Source organism: Scheffersomyces stipitis, chromosome 1 (assembly GCF_000209165.1).
Source record: "Scheffersomyces stipitis CBS 6054 chromosome 1, whole genome shotgun sequence".
NCBI classification, from domain to species: domain Eukaryota; kingdom Fungi; phylum Ascomycota; class Pichiomycetes; order Serinales; family Debaryomycetaceae; genus Scheffersomyces; species Scheffersomyces stipitis.
This window is the reverse complement of record NC_009068.1, coordinates 2,591,592-2,608,550: the sequence shown is the minus strand read 5'-3', so window position 1 is coordinate 2,608,550 and position 16,959 is coordinate 2,591,592. Positions and strand designations below refer to the sequence as shown.

Here is a 16,959-nt window from a genome sequence, read left to right as displayed (position 1 = left end):
TAATGCCAAAAAGACTACAGTCTAACAATAATAAGAATGATATTTATGTGTAATATAACCTTAACCAAGACGAAAAATAAAACAAACAAACTAACCGTATAAATAATATATGAGTATGAATAAATAGCAAAGAGAAATGAAGTCTAATTGGCATTCAACAATTTGGCCTCGTTGGAACCGTCAACGGACAAAAAGGGAATGATTTTTTTGAAGTAGGTGAACTCTGTTAAATTTTGCACCATCGACAAGTCTTGGTTGAACTGATCGATTTCAATACGACGTTTAAGGAAGTTTTTGAACTCATCGATCATCAAATTCAACTCGTTCAAGCTCTTACCCAAGTTCATGAACTTGATGGTACTATCGCTGCGTGAATGGCTCAATTCACTGAATAACTCACGAGCCTCCTGCTCACTTCTGCGGTCGTTGTCTATACTGTCCTCATCATGGAAGTTTTCTATCAACAAACCTTCCTCGTCGTTGATGTAGAACTTGTTATTGTATGTGTCTGAGTTGATGAAGATAGAAATGAGAGGCATTCTTGGACAAATAGGGAAGCAAAGAGTTTGGAACACCACTGGCTGTGAGTGCACCAATGTCGACATGCTTCTATTCGACGTGAGACTGTTGTTGTGATGATGGACAATAGCGTACTTCTCATTCATTGAGTCATGGTCAACAATGATGTCAAACTTATAGATTGGTCTGGTGATTTCGGGTGGTAATCTAGACAACTCCGGAGGCTGGATGTTATAGTTCAAATTGCTGCCATTCTTGTTTTTGCCTCGGACTTCAAGGGTCTGAACACTAGAAACAGATTCTGTGTCTGACATCACTGAAGAGTTAGACGACTCACTCACCGAAGTTGGTGAAGATCTGAACGACATCAAACTAGGGCTTGAAGAACGGGATTTGAGCGAAGAGTACGAAGTCGATAATGAAGAAAAAGAAACTCCGTTCCTTTTCACTTGCGGCTGGTCGGCCTCAGCTTCAGGTTTACCGCTGCCTTCCTTGGGAAGCTCGTTGGTATCGTCCGTCGACAAAATTTTGAACAACCTGCCTATGGAGTTTACCAACGAACTGTTCTTGGAAGAAGGCGATTTCACCTTTGGACCTTCTATCTCCAGCAAGTCCAGTAAGCTCTCGTTGGCAGCAGGACTGGGTGGAACTACGGAACAAGTGTAGATGGCTTCGTCGAACACTTCGAAGGGATGTGCTTTCCTGAGTTCGCTAGACTTCATCTGGGTGGCGGGTAAGAGGTCCGGGTTCTGGTCACCGTGGGTCGCCAAAAAGTCGTCCTTGACGTTGATTGGCAAAATTCCAAACTTGCGGTTTACTAGAGGATTGTCTGGTCTGTAATCTAATTGCATCAATCCGTTGTTACTGGAAGTGAAAGCATGCAAAACATCGTATGATCGGTTCAACTTCTCCTGGATCTTCTTAGTGATGTGGATCATGATCGAAGACTGGTAGTTGTTGATGCCAATCACTCTCCAGACCAATAATCTCAAGTAGTACGATCTAACTATGGGATTCCAATGAGTTACAAAACGCTCGAACGTTTCGTTTGAGATTAGGAACAAGATGAAGTTCAACTTGAAACTCTCGCCAGGATTCTCAAGCCATGCAAAATAAGGGGGAAGATCGCTCAGCGATCTGGGCTTGGAAACACTGACGTAGTTCGACAACGACTGAGGAATCATGTCCCACACATTGAACAAAAACGAGAAGTTCTTCAACACAATCTGGACATGGTCGGTATTCTTGATCATCATGTAGTTGCAGCCTAGCCAGAACTCCCAGTCGACCAAGTACCTGATAGTTGAGTCGTTATTGTTGTTGTAGTTGACGTGGCTGATGAACTCGCTGAAGAACATGAGAATCAAACCGTTCCTGTCGTAATCGTACACACTGGTCTCTTTGGCAATGGTGATCAAGGATCTGTCCACATACTTGACCAACTCGGCACTACAGCTATCAATTTCTGTTCGTGACAACGATGTTGAATAGAGAATATCACGTAAGGTCTTGAAGATCTTCGTTATTGAGTTATGATAAACGTCACTCTGGATCGACAAGTTACCAGGAGAAGGAGAAGGTGGTGTAGCCAAGATCTTCGATGGAAGCTGGACAGAACTACCTCCGACGGGTCCAGACATCGAGATGTTGGGATTTTGTGGTTGAAACTTATTGGCAGAGTTTTTTGATATTCTCGTGATCAGAAGCTGGAAGATGTGAATAATATGGCTGAAGATAACTGTGAATCCGGGACTGAACTTCAACACTGAAGAGGTATCACCATCTCCACAGTATTCAGCCGTCATCGATTGAACGATAGAGACGTAGTGTCTGAAGAAAGAATTGAATACGTTGGAATCAATGTTGTACCATCTTCTGACCCAGTTGCCATTCGGGTCTTTGATTCCGTTTACAGGGTGTTTGGGAGGAGGAGTACAGTTCATGTACCTCTTTTGACCCTTAGTTGACAAGTTCGCAATCCCGTTGAATTTGATGAGATAATGTAAATGAGGAGGGAAAATCTGGAACAAAACGGACGCAGCCTGAGGATCCAACCTTTTGTTGTCAAGAACCTTTTGAGTCTCCTCAAAAGCGATCTGTTTGACATTCAACAAAAACAAGAGAGCATTGCTGACGTTGGGTAACTTGAAGAAACTATAGGCAAACACCTTTCCTATGAATGCTGAGTTCGACAACGACATAGTCTTGAGTGTAGACATTTTGTCGATACAGTAATCTAGCGTAGCTACAAGAAGACGCTCGTAATCGTGAAGGAAGTCGGGGTCTACAGATGCCCATTCTTCACGAGTGATGATTCTGGAAATACACTCCAAATAAGCACTCTTGTCACTGGCTGGAATAGAAGAGTAGGATGGTGAGTTTCCCGAAGCAGACAGCGACGAGTTTGCAGAATTTAACGAGACTGACGAATGAGAACTGGCTAAAGAAATAGACGATGAAGTCAAAGCAGTGGCCGTGGCGGAAGAAGCGGAACTTGTGGGAGTAGCAAAGGTCATATTTCCAAGAAGCGAGGACCACCATTTGATCAAGATAGAGATGATGACGTTTATGAGGGAACGGTATATCTTGGACGACTTGGGAAAGAAATGGTGAAGATTACAGCCAGTTCTGAGGAATGGAAGTAGTGAAGTTCTCAAGATATTGCCCTTAAGGATGGCACTGTGGTGTGTTGACGAATGATTATACTTACGAGAGTTGAATTTGTTGAGTTCCAACTCGAGTTTCTTGTACTGTTTCAAAAGCGACTTGATAAGCTTGTCGTTTTCGTGAGAGTTCTGCGATAGCGAGATGGTGGACAATGAAGTCTGCGAGGGGGAAGCAGACACCGACCGTTTCATAGAGGAGCTGGGTGCAGTTGGCGAAGGTGTAGACACCGAGCGAAGACTCTGGGCATGGGACGAAGGCAGAATGGGAGGAGCATATTGGTGTTGAATGGAAGCGTATCTAGCCTTAACTTTCAGTTCGTTGGCAGGTTTTTCAGTATTTTTTTCAGTATGTTTATCTCCATGAATATGATGTTCAGTATTTCTTTCAACATGCGTCTGGTTGACCTGTTGCTTCGGGTCTAGGGTGCGGTGGGTGTGGTCCATGTCCAATGAGGAACACGAAGGTTGGCGGAAATGGGCTGCCTTGGCAAGGATCTTTGCCATGAGAATAGTAGCGAATGAAAAGGAAGAAATATGCTATACAGACATAGGCCAACGAGTGAAGGAAAGATGGGATGGAAGAGAGCCAAAAGAATACAAAGTTACGACGAAGACAAATTCAGATCAAAATCAAATCCAAATTCAAACTCACCTTCAATTCAGGAAACTTCACCTCGTCGATATTCCACAGCAGGGTAATCTTTCTATGCCTAGACGGATGAAACGAGAATGAATACGATGCAGCACAGTGCGGCAGCGAAAAGCGAGAATACCACGGGTGAGCTGGGTGGAGCGACAGCTAGACGGAAAGAGTGCGACAATACAAGCGTAGCAGAACTCAATGGTCACTAGCTGGAAAGGGAAATGCGTATGGGAAAGGTCCTGGGGTGGTGTCTGTTCTACACTATTTAAGCTACAAGTCCCAGGCTACAGCGTCTAGCAGGCCATCTTATATATATGTACATATGCAAGTGCAGATGTGTCCAAAAAATAATTGAAACACCATGCCATCACCTGAATATACCGGATAAACACCTCTGTAAGGGGATGGCCACCACAAAACAAAGGCATGGGCGCTTATCTGGCAATATTATTGCAGACTGCTGATTGTTCTGTTTCCGCCAGTTTCACTGTGGATTGATGGATCTCATTGGGCCGCGTTCAGGGAATCATGCTGCTGGACTGCGTGTTAGAGTTTGGTATTATTGTAATATCGGACTATTTTACATATGGGTGCAGATATTTTTCTGGGCCAAATTTCCTCAGCGCTAAGGGCTATTTCAGAATTGAGCGTTATTATTTCATTTGGCATTGGTATTTCAATCTATTTCAATTTCATTATGGTTGAGGTTCAGCGTAACTGTTGTAGCTCAATTAGCTGAAGTTCTGTTTCTAGTTCGCCAGGCACTCTGTATCCCTTTTGTTAATCCCTTCATTTATTTTTTTCTCCGGATTCTCTCTAATAGTCTACCACATAAGCCGATCTCAATGAGGTAATTCTCTGTTAATATCTGGAATCATAATACATGGCTTGTAGTTCTGCGCTGTTTATAACTCCTGCCAGAGACAGTCACTGTTGTGGAGTGTAGCTAGGCGTGTGCTTCGGCATCTGTACCTTCCAAGTCCTTCTCTATATACTCATGTTAATATTATTATTATTGTTGCTATTATTGTGGTCACCAGCCATCCCCTACATGTATTAATATACCTACTCTGTCTGCTTACCACTATACACGTTCTCACCACTACTGGAATATCTTCAATTTCAACTAGCTATTCTCGTCATTGTTCTATAATCTTAATTCCTCTTCTCTCCAGCGAGCGAAGGGATCGCCCTCTATTCCAGATCCTTCGATTACCGCATCCGATCCGTGGCACCCGCATCTCTAGGAGTCTGCACCCAACCATCCCCTGCATCTCGATGTTGGTGCCTTGCCAGAAGACGATAGAAGCATTTGACTTCTCTGGAACCTCGAGCCGTTTGGAAGATAATCAGCCAGACCTTCTACTCAGATCGTCATACAATATAATTCCAAATTGTAGGCATACATGAGTATTTTCTAGTAAAATAGCTTCCCAGTAACTTCGTAAACCAAAACCGGGGCCAATAAAATATGAATCAGCTCTCTCTATCTCATCTACATTATTGTCTTTGCAGTCTCCTCAATTTTGTCCATTGTATATTTTCGTCATCTATATTATCTGGTAATAAGTTCGCTGCCTACGAAGCTAAGCGTGACTTCCTCTCTTCCATTTATAGAACTCTTCGCAGTCATCTCTAGGCTTACGATCACAATTAGACCAGTACGATTATTTTATTCCGTCTCCACATTTCTAGGTGCAAAATTTTAATTACATTCCTTAATCTAGTTTTGAGCCCCATTTAAAAAAACGCAACTATCTATGCAAAACATACGACTTAGTCTTAATTCTAACATCTAATCTACAGAGTCCGAAGGGAGGGATGGAGATGGCGAAGCTGAGATATCTGGTTGTGGCCGGAAAGGCTTGCTCAGTATGTCACTGGATCCGACCATCTTTTCTTGTAATTCCCTATTCTCCTCAGTAAGATCTACTTCCTTTTGCTTAAGGCTGGCAAGTGCCTCTTCAAGAACTTTAAGATATACATCCTTTCCTTCGCTAGCTTTCTTCTCTTTTTCGATTTCGAACTCTTTTTCTTTGAGTGCCTTAGATTCGTTTTCTAATCTCTTTCTTTCGTGTTCTGACAATTCGTCATTCTTTCCTTGCAATTCTTCATTCTTTCCTTGCAATTCTTCATTCACCTTCTTCAACTCCTCGATCTGCTCGCTCAATTGTGTCTTGGCAACTTCATGTTCAGCTATTGTTGTCTCATAAACTTTGACTTTCTCCTTTATAGTGTCCTCTGTATTATCTTCCAAGTCTACGAACTTCTCCTTTAGCCTGTCAACAATATCTTTCAATACGTTTTCCCGACCTAAAGCGGACTTCATGGCTCTTTCGTGAGTCTTTATTGTGAAAGAAAGAACACTCTTTATGTCATCAACTTCTTTCCTTGCCTCTTGAACTTCTTCCTCTTCCCTTGTTAAAGCCTTCTTAGTCTCCTCTATTTCTTCTTCAAGAGAAAAAATCCTTGTTTCTTGCCTTTCGTTTTCTTGATTCTTCAGGCTCAATTCTTGTTTGAGATTTTCGATCTCCTTATGCAAATCTTCAGGGCAGATCTCTTCTTTCTCCTTCTGAATCCTTTCTATTTGTTCATCCTTCTCGGCCTTAATCTTTTCCATTTGTTCATCCTTCTCATTCTTAATCTTTTCTACTTGTTCCTCCATCTCAGTCTTAATCTTTTCCATTTGCTCCTTCAACTCAATTATATGCTTCTCAATCCGATGCACAATTTTAGTATCAGCGACTTCTGGTTGTTCAGTATCTTCTGACTCTTCCGCAATTTCTGGTTGTTCAACAACTTTTAATTCTTCTTCTGCAGAATTTGATTTTTCAGCAGCTTCTGATTGTTCAGTAGCCTCTGATTGTTCAGTAGCCTCTGATTTTTCAGCAGTTTCTGATTTTTCAGCAGTTTCTGGTTGTTCAGTTACTTCTGATTCTTCGGCAGCTTCTGATTTTTCAGCAGTTTCTGATTCTTTGGCAACTTCTGGCTGTTCAGTAGCTTCTTGTTGTTCAGTAACCTCTGATTCTTTGGTAGCTTCTGATTCTACATCAGCCTCTGATTTTTCAGCAGTTTCTGATTCTTTGGCAACTTCTGGCTGTTCAGTAGCTTCTTGTTGTCCAGTAACCTCTGATTCTTTGGTAGCTTCTGATTCTTTGGAAACTTCAGGTTGTATAGTAACTTCTGAATTTTCTCCAACTTCTGGTTGCTCAGTAGCCTCTGATTTTTCAGCAGTTTCTGATTCTTCAGCAACTTCTGGTTGTTCAGCAGCTTCTGGATGTTCAGCAACTTCTGATTCTTCGGCAACTTCTGATTGTTCGGCAACTTCTGATTCTTCGGCAACTTCTGATTCTTCGGCAACTTCTGATGCAGCTTCTGGTTGTTCAGTAGCCTCTGATTTTTCAGCAGTTTCTGATTCTTCAGCATCTTCTGGTTGCTTGGAATCCTCTACTTCAATTCCCAATTTACTAGCTAGTTGTAACATGGCAGTCTTGAAGATGATATATCTATCAGCTTCCTTCTCTTTTTGTGCTTCTAGCTCCTTAAGATTTGCAATTTCTATCTCCGATTGCTTCACCTTGTCTTCAAGAGAACTAATAGATTTAAGACCTTCATCAATTTGCGAATCCTTTTCTTTGGTAATCACTTGAATATCTTCCAATTTTTTGTTCAATTCTACGATCGAGTCGGACATAGATTCAAACTCCGCGCTCTTCTTCTTGGCCTCTTCCTTCAATTGAGTAATCAATTCTTCATTCTCAGCAGAGACAGTCTTTATCTCTTCAATTGCTTTCTCCAATGTACTAATCTCTTTATCCTTAACTTCGATGGCCTGATCTCTTGATTGTATCTCTTTTTCGTATTCCTTATTAGAATTTTCGGCAGATTGCAAACTATCATTCAACTTTAGAAGCTCCTTTTCTCTATCTACTATCTGAGCAGTGGACAGAGCTTCCAATTCTTTGTAAATCTGGTTGGTTGCCTTAAGTTGCTCCTTCAAGCTGTCGATAGTGTTCCTGGAATTGATAATTTCCAAGTCCTTTGCTGCAATCCACTTTTCGATCTGGCTATTCAAAGCGAACTCGTACTCCTTTTTGATTTTTTGTCTTTCTGCTTCATCCAGATCTACACGTATGTTCAACAGATCGATCTTTTGTTTGAATTCAGCTGTTGTTTTATGCAATTGTGCAATCTCTATACTCAAATTCTGTTTGGATGCCACTAACTCTGAATTCAATCTCTTCGTTTGTTCAAGCGACTTTGCTAAAACTTCCAATTCCTGTTTATGTTTCGATTCGCTGGAAACTTTCAACAGCTCCATTGTCTCCGAAACGTTCGTCAATTCCAGCGTCTTTGACGTCAACGAATCGGTCAACTCAGCAATCTTGTCGTTAAGTTCAATTGACAAAGTCTCATAGTCAGCACATTTAGTCTGATAAAGCTGATAGTATACAGCAGTCGATAAACTTCCAGCCAATGACAAATAGCCTGTGATCCCCATAGTTTACGTTGGTGGCCCCCGTACGGCTGCTGAACGCAGAAGCTCTTGATCCTATGGGATAAAAGCGAGAGAACATGTAAACACAAGGGAAAGAATTTTTTTCTGGAATTTGTATGGTAGCGCTGTCTAAAACTGGTATCGAAATAACTGGAAAGGTACCTGAAAATGGTGGAGATGACGGTTATGGCTCTGAAGTGCTACCGCAAGGACTTGCTGATAATGATCTATAACGATGTCACGGACATCAATTCTGGGAGTAGAAGTTTTTGCTGTTTTCGTTCAGCAACATTAGATTATAAACACAGAAACGTGCCATTGAGAATCGAACAGAAAAATATGAAAAGAATACTTTTGGTTTGAAAGTAGACTCAGGTCTAGTCCATGAGTCAGAGATTGTTCTGTTTCCCTTACTATGATATTCCTTAAAGAAATTGAATAATATTGGAAATATAATCAGAATTTCGCAACCATTTAATAAATGGAATTTTTAGCGAAAATCCTAAAAAATTTGAAAAAGAAAAAGCTGGAAGTCAATTCCAATGTAATAGTGGAAGAACCTTCAAGGCAAGGTGATCTTCAGTTGCACATTTTGATCCCTATCAAAAGCCAATCCTTCGATGATCGTATAGTTCATCCAATACAAATACCATATACTTCAGATAAGATACAAATTTGCGCAGTGTCAATTAAGCTGGTGAAATATTTCGAGAAGCTTATCGCTCTCGCCCAAACACCTCTGTTTAGTGCAACTTCGGGTTATACCTCCTATTTATCGTACCTTCTATTTATTGTATCCACTATAGAGACAAACTGTTTCTTATCATTCAGAATGGTTTATCTCCATGCACTCCATTGATGTCACAAGACATACAAATGGCCGTGCGTCTGGTTTTGGGATTAAGCTGATCAAATCTCGCTTTATCAGGATTTTTCTCAATCTTTTTTCGATCATTTTTTTCGACTTTTTTTGCTCTGTTATTGTTCTCCACAGATCGTTATCAGGACAGCTAAGCGACGGCCAAGATATCGTGCTAACAGCTGGTCATAGCCTTATTCCTAGTCCGCATACTGTCTAAGTGTCTTGCATCCTTTTTCTGAAGCTTTTATCGTGTTTCGGAGATTTTCTCTACTGACCTTATATTTCTTGTAGTTATTCAAATTTTCACAATCCATTTCATTTCTTAATCTTCACTCTAAAATGGATATCACACCAGCCAACGTTTCCGTCCAGCCACGGTCTAGATCCCGTTCGAGAACAAGAAACTCGACTGCCAACTCGAGATCCACTTCTTCTACAAGAAGACCGTCTGTTGGAAAGAGATCCTTATCGTCGTCTTCTTTAACGAAGTTAGTTGTCACGCCTACCAACATCGACCACGAAAAATCTGTCCCAACTGTCTCAGCGACTTTGGATAATTCTTTGCCGCTCGATTTCTTCAAACAAGATTTGATTGCTTTGGTCAAGACGTTGAAGATTTCGAAATGGCACAAGAGACAGTTGACCATATCCAACTTGGTGGTGAATAGAATCTCGGGTGCGCTCACGAACTCCATCTACCGTATCGAGTACTACGACAGCCAACAGAACTTGAGCTTGCCAACCTTGTTATTGAGAGTGTACGGTAAAAACGTCGAAGAACTCATCGATAGAGACCTGGAATTAGCTACTTTAATCAAGTTGTCACAAAAGAGAATCGGTCCTAGACTTCTTGGAATCTTCGCTAATGGTAGATTCGAGCAGTTTTTAGACGGATTCATCACGTTGAACAAAGTTCAGATCAGAGACGAAATTATCTCCCAGATGTTGGGTAGAAGAATGAAGGACTTGCACTACAAAATCGAATTAGACCTTCATGATGTTTTGTCCGATTTGCCTACAGCTTGGAGATTGATCTTCAAATGGTTAAAGCTTTTTGAAGAAGAATACTTGCCAGGATACACCAAGAACAACTTTGACCCCAAAGACGTGTTTTTTGTAGAGTTCGGGAGATTCAAGGAAATCGTCAATCTCTACAAGAACTGGCTCTTTGATAAATATGACAAGGAATCGTTTTCGTCCAACTACAAGTTTTGTCACAACGATACCCAGTACGGTAACCTCTTGTTGCACGAATCGTTCAACCCAGAGGATATACTTGTAGAAACTCCGGTTCCATCTACTCCTACGGACGAGTCGACTCCTGTAATCAAGTCTACCTCTAACAAAAACGATAGTAAATTAGTTGTAATTGACTTCGAATATTCTGGAGCTAACTTCCCGGCTTTTGACTTGGTAAACCATTTCTCAGAGTGGATGGCTGATTATCATGACGAAGAGAAGTCGTACTATATCCATGAAGACAAGTACCCTACTCAGTTGCAGCAGTTGAATTTGATCAAGTCTTACATCGAATACGACTTCCAATTCCCCTCTTCCAACCTCAAGACGCCAAATACTCCAGAGCAGCTCTTGAATGGGACAGCCGATGCCAGTGAGTTGATCCAGTACGAAATCAAAAAGATGTACAACGAATGCATCTACTGGAGAGCCACTGTCCAGATTTTCTGGTGTCTCTGGGGAGTAATCCAGAATGGTCCACTCAAGCCTTCTTCCCCTGCATCGCCTAATCCTAACGGATTTGCTGAAGACGGTATAGACAGTACTTACAACATCATCACTGGTGTAGAGTCTGTGTCTTTGGACGGAAACGTAGTTGTAGAAGAGGCTATTTCCTCTAGTGATGATGACTTCGACTACTTGAAGTACTCACAGCAGAAGGTTGCTATTATTGTCGGCGAGCTAATCAGTTTTGGCTTAATTAAGAAGGAAGAGATCGACGAGAAGTATTGGGACATCATCAAGTATTTGGATGTCAAGACATTAGATATTTAGAGCATGTATATACTAATAAAAGAATAATGTTATATGTTTGGAGTATTGTTAAAGGGCAGAATAGAAATGGTCAAAGCAAGAGAACGTAGCTCAAAATAGTAAAAGTTAAGAATACAAGAGTTTTCAGGCAACGGTTAAGGATAGTTGAGACTATGACAGTTCACGTGTATTCTGCTTATTTCAGCTTTTCCATCAGCGTAAAATTCAAAAAAATTTTAGATGAAAGCAAAGGTAGAGCACTTGCAAATTCATTTTTGAGATTAGACAGTGTCTCCCAATAAGAAAATTCAGCTGTTTTATTAATTGTAGTAGAATCGTTGTCCCAAGTATGAATCTCTATACAAGTTTATACGCAATCTGCACTCTAGGAAAATTTCGCAATCACTTCTCCAGATTTTTTCAACGAACTCACGTGACCGAATATGATTCAGTCGAATCTGACTAACAAAAATTAACCATCCTTTAGAGCCTCGGTTCTTTGTCATTCAGCCATTGGGACCAGGAAAGGCTGTTTCTGCTTGTATATATTCAAAAGGAATTGATAAGCTTTGGAGATAGATTTTCAGATTATTGAAAAACTAAATAACCATCAAGAAATACCCCTTTCTATTCTCACACCATGCTTCCGTTCAGAACAAGAGGTTACAACGGCTATGGAGTACAATATTCGCCATACTTCGATAACAAGCTTGCTGTGGCTACAGCTGCTAATTATGGATTGGTCGGTAATGGACGGCTCTTTATATTGAATATAGAGCCCAACGGCACCATTGTAGAACAGACATCGTGGGAAACCCAGGACGGACTCTTCGATCTTGCGTGGAGTGAGGTTCACGAAAATCAGGTAACAGCAGCCAGCGGCGATGGGTCCATAAAATTGTTTGACTTGACGGTGGGACAATTCCCTGTCATGAACTGGAAGGAGCATACGAGAGAAGTTTTCTCTGTCAACTGGAACTTGGTGGATAAAACTAACTTCATCTCTGCAAGCTGGGACGGATCTATGAAAGTGTGGTCACCACAGCGTCCAGATTCGCTTTTGACCTTGAGCCATGCACAGGACTTCACCACCAAATCTCTGCCTGTAGAGCTGACTGCCAGACCACCTTTATCGCATCAACAACAACATCAACAGCTGCAACATGTGAACACAGCTAATTGCATCTATAACGCTACCTTTTCTCCGCATTCACCATCAACTGTAGTTAGTGTAAATGGATCTTCCCACGTTCAGATATGGGATATAAGAGCACCCAGACCCTTACAAATAGATTACGTTGCCCACGGGGGTCTTGAAGCCCTTTCGTGTGATTGGAACAAGTACAAGCCCACGATTATAGCATCAGCTGGTACTGATAAATCAGTGAGAATATGGGACTTAAGGATGATCACCAAAATCGACCAACCACACGCCCATGCTCCTATGCCTGCGTACCACATCAGAGGTCCTACTCCCTTGAACGAACTTCTTGGTCATCAGTTTGCTGTTAGAAAAGTACAATGGTCTCCTCACGATGGCCAGGAATTGATCAGTACTTCCTACGATATGTCCGTGCGAGTTTGGAGAGATGAGTCTAACGAGAGAGCCAGATTCTTGAACATGAAAAATGGAGGCTGCAAGGGTGTTATGGGGCAGCACAAAGAGTTTGTCATTGGTTGTGACTACAGTTTGTGGGGAGAACCAGGTTGGGTGGCGTCCACAGGCTGGGACGAAATGGTGTATGTTTGGGACAGCAAGAGGTTACAGTAGTTTTTTCGTCATAGTTAGTAAATCGAGAGGAGCAAATAGAGTTTACGAAACTGTTAGCAAGAATTGTATATCTGAGACTATCGAAAGATTCTCTCTAAAGCTTTGAAATTCTTCAACTTTGAGAGAAATACAGGCAAATCTGAAAGAATCGACAGCGATCTACCAAACTTCTTTCAGAATAGAGTTAACAAGGCAGAGAATATCGAATGTTTTTTTACCAGTATTCTCTCGGGATAAAGTTAACTTGATGACATTTTACCCACAAATAGAAGCTTGAGAAATCCAACAAGCCCACACTAATATTTGATAACAAAGGTATTTAAGCTTCACTTTGCAACTATCGAAAAAAACAGCAGAATATTTTACAAGGATGTTCAAAACCCGAGTACATGCAACTCTGATCTTAATCGTAATCTTAATCGTAACACTAATAGCCATTTTAATAAATATACATAAACAATACTAGAAACATCCCCCGCAAAAAGTGTTGAGTCTTCTGCAATGCCGCAGTAGCTTCGATATCCAATTTCAGATATATTCAACATATATGGTAATGCAACAATATATGAGATATCTCGAGCTATTTGGAGCTTTAACAACAACATGCATCAGGGGTTCGTGATAGGACTAACTTCTGATTTAGAGACTGTACCTTAAAGTGAAACTGGAGACTAACAATATAGATACGCTGCACAGCCAGAAGCAACGGGTGTCACCAACAACTGTCCCGATTCAACTAATTACACTTTTAATCAACATTCCTTTTGCGTGACGGAAGTTTTAGTCGATGGATGTGAGTCTTTGTTTTGCACCTTATACTGTGTTGGGAATTTGCATCTCATTACTTAGCCAAATTGGGGAATTTTATCTGCAACACTATGCGCAGACTTATTTTGATAATTCCCAAACAGGGAACTCGATCAGCAACCAACGATGGATTGCCTAATAGAATTGACTCGAGTTACTGGATCCATACCAAAAGTAAATAAACAGCAGGTCAAAGAAGCGCTGGTGAGTTTTAGTTATTTAGTCCAGGATAAGTTAATTGACAGAAGCTTCTAAAACTAAAAATTGCCCGATTCGTACTTTTTATGTATGTAATTAATAACATACATTCCCTCTTATACTGGAGGTTTAGCGAAGGGCTTTAGCTGGAGTATATATATCTTGAACAATCCAGATTTGCATCTGAAAACAGATCACATATTATTTTCTCAGTCTCCACTTTACCACCGTCAAGGACAACCTTCGTCAAGCAACAATTGATTTGGGGCTTGTAGAGTTTGCTCCACCAAATACACCAAATAGTTTTCGCAGCTAAACTATCTACCTTATACCCACACTAAATCACTGAATACCCGTTCACCACGCTGTTCAACGCTATTTCACTTCTCATTTTGTCGTTTACTTTTGTTTTCTATCTGCTTGTCTGCCTGTACTATTTGCATCCTTGAAACGAATCTCACATTTTAACATCCGTCATGAACGTCTCCGTACTCAATCTTGAGTACTTTTTTGTCGTAGACCCCAAGGCAGTTAATCCCAATGTCAGCACTTACTTCGAGTCCAACAATGGATTATGGAGGGATTATATCAGCGAACTGGGAGCCTCTTATAGAATGGTGGACAATTTAATACCACTCCATGATATTGTCAACTCAATCAACTTGCACCAAATTCAAATGAAGTCTACTTCCAATTATATCACCATCATGGAACCCAAGATCAAGAACCAGTTGATCACTGTTTCGATTCATGGAAACCAGGACTTTATCCGTAACTCCAAATCCGAAGTTTTGCTGAGATATAGCCAAGTCAACACCAAAACTATCCAGATTTCTCAAAGGGAGTTCTTGGCGATCAACGAGAAGTTCACTTCCCAGTTGTTCAAGTTGTGTTCACAGTACCACACTGAAATTGTTATCAACAACAGCAAAATGACCCAAGAAGACGGTATTGGTGCTCTTTCCGGCTACTACATTCATGTCTTGGGCAGCCAGGACAATATCACTATCACCGAATCTTCTTTGAGAATTCTCATTGACAACATCTTGAATAACTACTTTTTGGATTCCATTGATATCCAGTTGTCTATGATTCCTTTGATTGGAGGAATCCAGTTGTTCAACTTCAACCAGGTTGCCAAGCAGAGCAACAGCAACATCTACATTCCAGATTTGTTACCAAGCTTGTTTAATTCCAAAATCTTTAGCAATACAAGCAACGTCAAGTTGTGGATCACAGCCAAAACCATTCCAGAAATTTTGTTGACCAAGAATATCATCGACAAGATCTCCGAAGAAAGATTCAGAAACGATATCATTGTCAAAGAAATTGAACTTACCAAAGTTAAGATAGATTTGATGACATTGTACAATCAATCTGAGATCCTCAACATCATGTTCAAGCACGGGATTTTCATCCAAATGCCTAGCTTGGGGGAAAAGAACAACTGCAAAATCTTAATTCAAGGTTGTTCATTGGAAGCTGTGAATGAAGCAGTGTTGGAAGTCAACTTACTCAGCACAAGCTATTACTGCGTTCAGCTCAACTGTGTCGCTAACCAACTTAACGAATACAATTTAATTCAATTGATGCAAGACAGAAAGACTTGTGTGATCACTTCTAACAGATTTGGTATAGATATTAATGGTAACTCTGGGGAAATCAAACAATTGTTGAATGACATGGCTGCTACACCTTGTATTGACTTCAATACTTTGAAATTACGCTTGGAGTTACACAACAACCAAAGAGATTTTATCAGTGGCAAGAAGAACGGTAAGTTGATCAAGATCATGAACCAATTGAACCAATTACCTATGATCAAGTTCTCGCCATTTAATGAGTACAACTTTTATATTGACTTTGAAATCTATGAAGGTACAAATATGTCTGTACTTTTAAAGGGGTTGGACTTAATTGAAATGGAGTTACCTTCTGAATTGAAATTCAACATCCCAGAAGTATTTCATAAGTCGATCATTGGAAATGGTGGATCCATTATCCAATCTATCATGAAGAAGTACAACGTCTTCATCAAGTTTTCCAGCACTGTTTCTGGTACAACTTCAAAGAATATTTATTCGTTCAAGAGATATGATAACGTCTTGATCAAATGTCCTCGTAAAAACAGCAAGAACATCCAGTTGGTCAAGAATGAAATTGATCAATTAGTGTACCAATGTTGCTTAAACAATAACCCACCAAAGTCATTCCCAAATGCGACTACTACAGTCTACCACACTGTTAAGTTTCAGTTACTCAAGAGCCACTACTTGCTTCTTATTAACAATAACAAGCTACAAATCATCAACGAGTTAGAGAACGAAAACAACACTTACATCAACTTCCCTACTTCGATCGAAGAATTCAAGGGTAATGATGTTATCGTTGAGATCAAGGGTTCTGAGGCTCGCACAAAACACTGCTTCAAGCAAATAGAAGCCATGTTACCCAAGAACTACGAATTTAAGGTCACCATGAGCGTTGGAAAGTTCGAAGAGACTTTTAGTGGTGTTAACAAACAAGATTTCTACAACAACGTCATTGTTCCCTTCAAGATTTTGCTTGGAGTTGAGATCTCTGTCAACAGCACCCCAATTGCTAGAAGCAGTAGCAACGAAAATACTGCTTCCAGCACCGAGGATTACCACCAGATCATTCTTAGTTACTACAACGAAGAGAGCTTGAAGCCTGCCATTGACTCCTTGACGTTGTATTTAAGGCAACATGGATTTTTGATCTTGGACAAGAAAGCCTTAGAGTTCAACCCATTGGTTGAAACCGTAAAGCCTAACGTTATGGCTTTGAGACTGCTTTCCAACCAGGCTGTAGACAATCAGGGAAACAAACCAGCATACAAGAAGCACAAGTCTCCTGTTAAACAGCCAAAGGTACACTACAACAACTTCAGCGGTTTTGGTACCCAACTTTTCCAGCCTATTCCGATTGTTGCAGCCAAAATGGTTGCTCCAGACACTAAAATGATTTATGTCGACTCTCCGC

General features: G+C 40.7%; 4 protein-coding genes across 4 annotated transcripts; 3 read left to right on the top strand and 1 right to left on the bottom strand. All coding sequences in view use genetic code 12, as the record gives it.

Annotated features, from left to right (window-relative positions):
• Positions 1-31: 31 nt before the first annotated feature.
• On the bottom strand, positions 32-3,734 carry PICST_64999 (hypothetical protein; the record flags this gene model as incomplete). The annotated part of the gene is made up of 3 exons (XM_001386793.1): positions 32-2,941; positions 3,014-3,314; positions 3,729-3,734. The coding sequence occupies 3 exons, from the start codon at positions 3,732-3,734 to the stop codon at positions 144-146; spliced, it is 3,105 nt and encodes a 1,034-aa protein (XP_001386830.2). The 3' UTR covers positions 32-143.
• A 5,793-nt stretch (positions 3,735-9,527) lies between these two features.
• On the top strand, positions 9,528-11,201 carry CKT1 (choline kinase; the record flags this gene model as incomplete). Its single annotated transcript, XM_001387034.1, has 1 exon — positions 9,528-11,201. The coding sequence occupies one exon, from the start codon at positions 9,528-9,530 to the stop codon at positions 11,199-11,201; it is 1,674 nt and encodes a 557-aa protein (XP_001387071.2).
• A 619-nt stretch (positions 11,202-11,820) lies between these two features.
• PICST_39580 (predicted protein) lies at positions 11,821-12,951 on the top strand (the record flags this gene model as incomplete). Its single annotated transcript, XM_001387033.1, has 1 exon — positions 11,821-12,951. The coding sequence occupies one exon, from the start codon at positions 11,821-11,823 to the stop codon at positions 12,949-12,951; it is 1,131 nt and encodes a 376-aa protein (XP_001387070.2).
• A 1,481-nt stretch (positions 12,952-14,432) lies between these two features.
• PICST_53894 (predicted protein) lies at positions 14,433-16,859 on the top strand (the record flags this gene model as incomplete). The annotated part of the gene is given in 2 exon segments (XM_001387032.1): positions 14,433-14,468; positions 14,484-16,859. Coding segments are annotated over 2 exon segments (2,412 nt in total), but the record flags the coding sequence as incomplete, so codon positions are not given.
• Between the last annotated feature and the right edge of the window lie 100 nt (positions 16,860-16,959).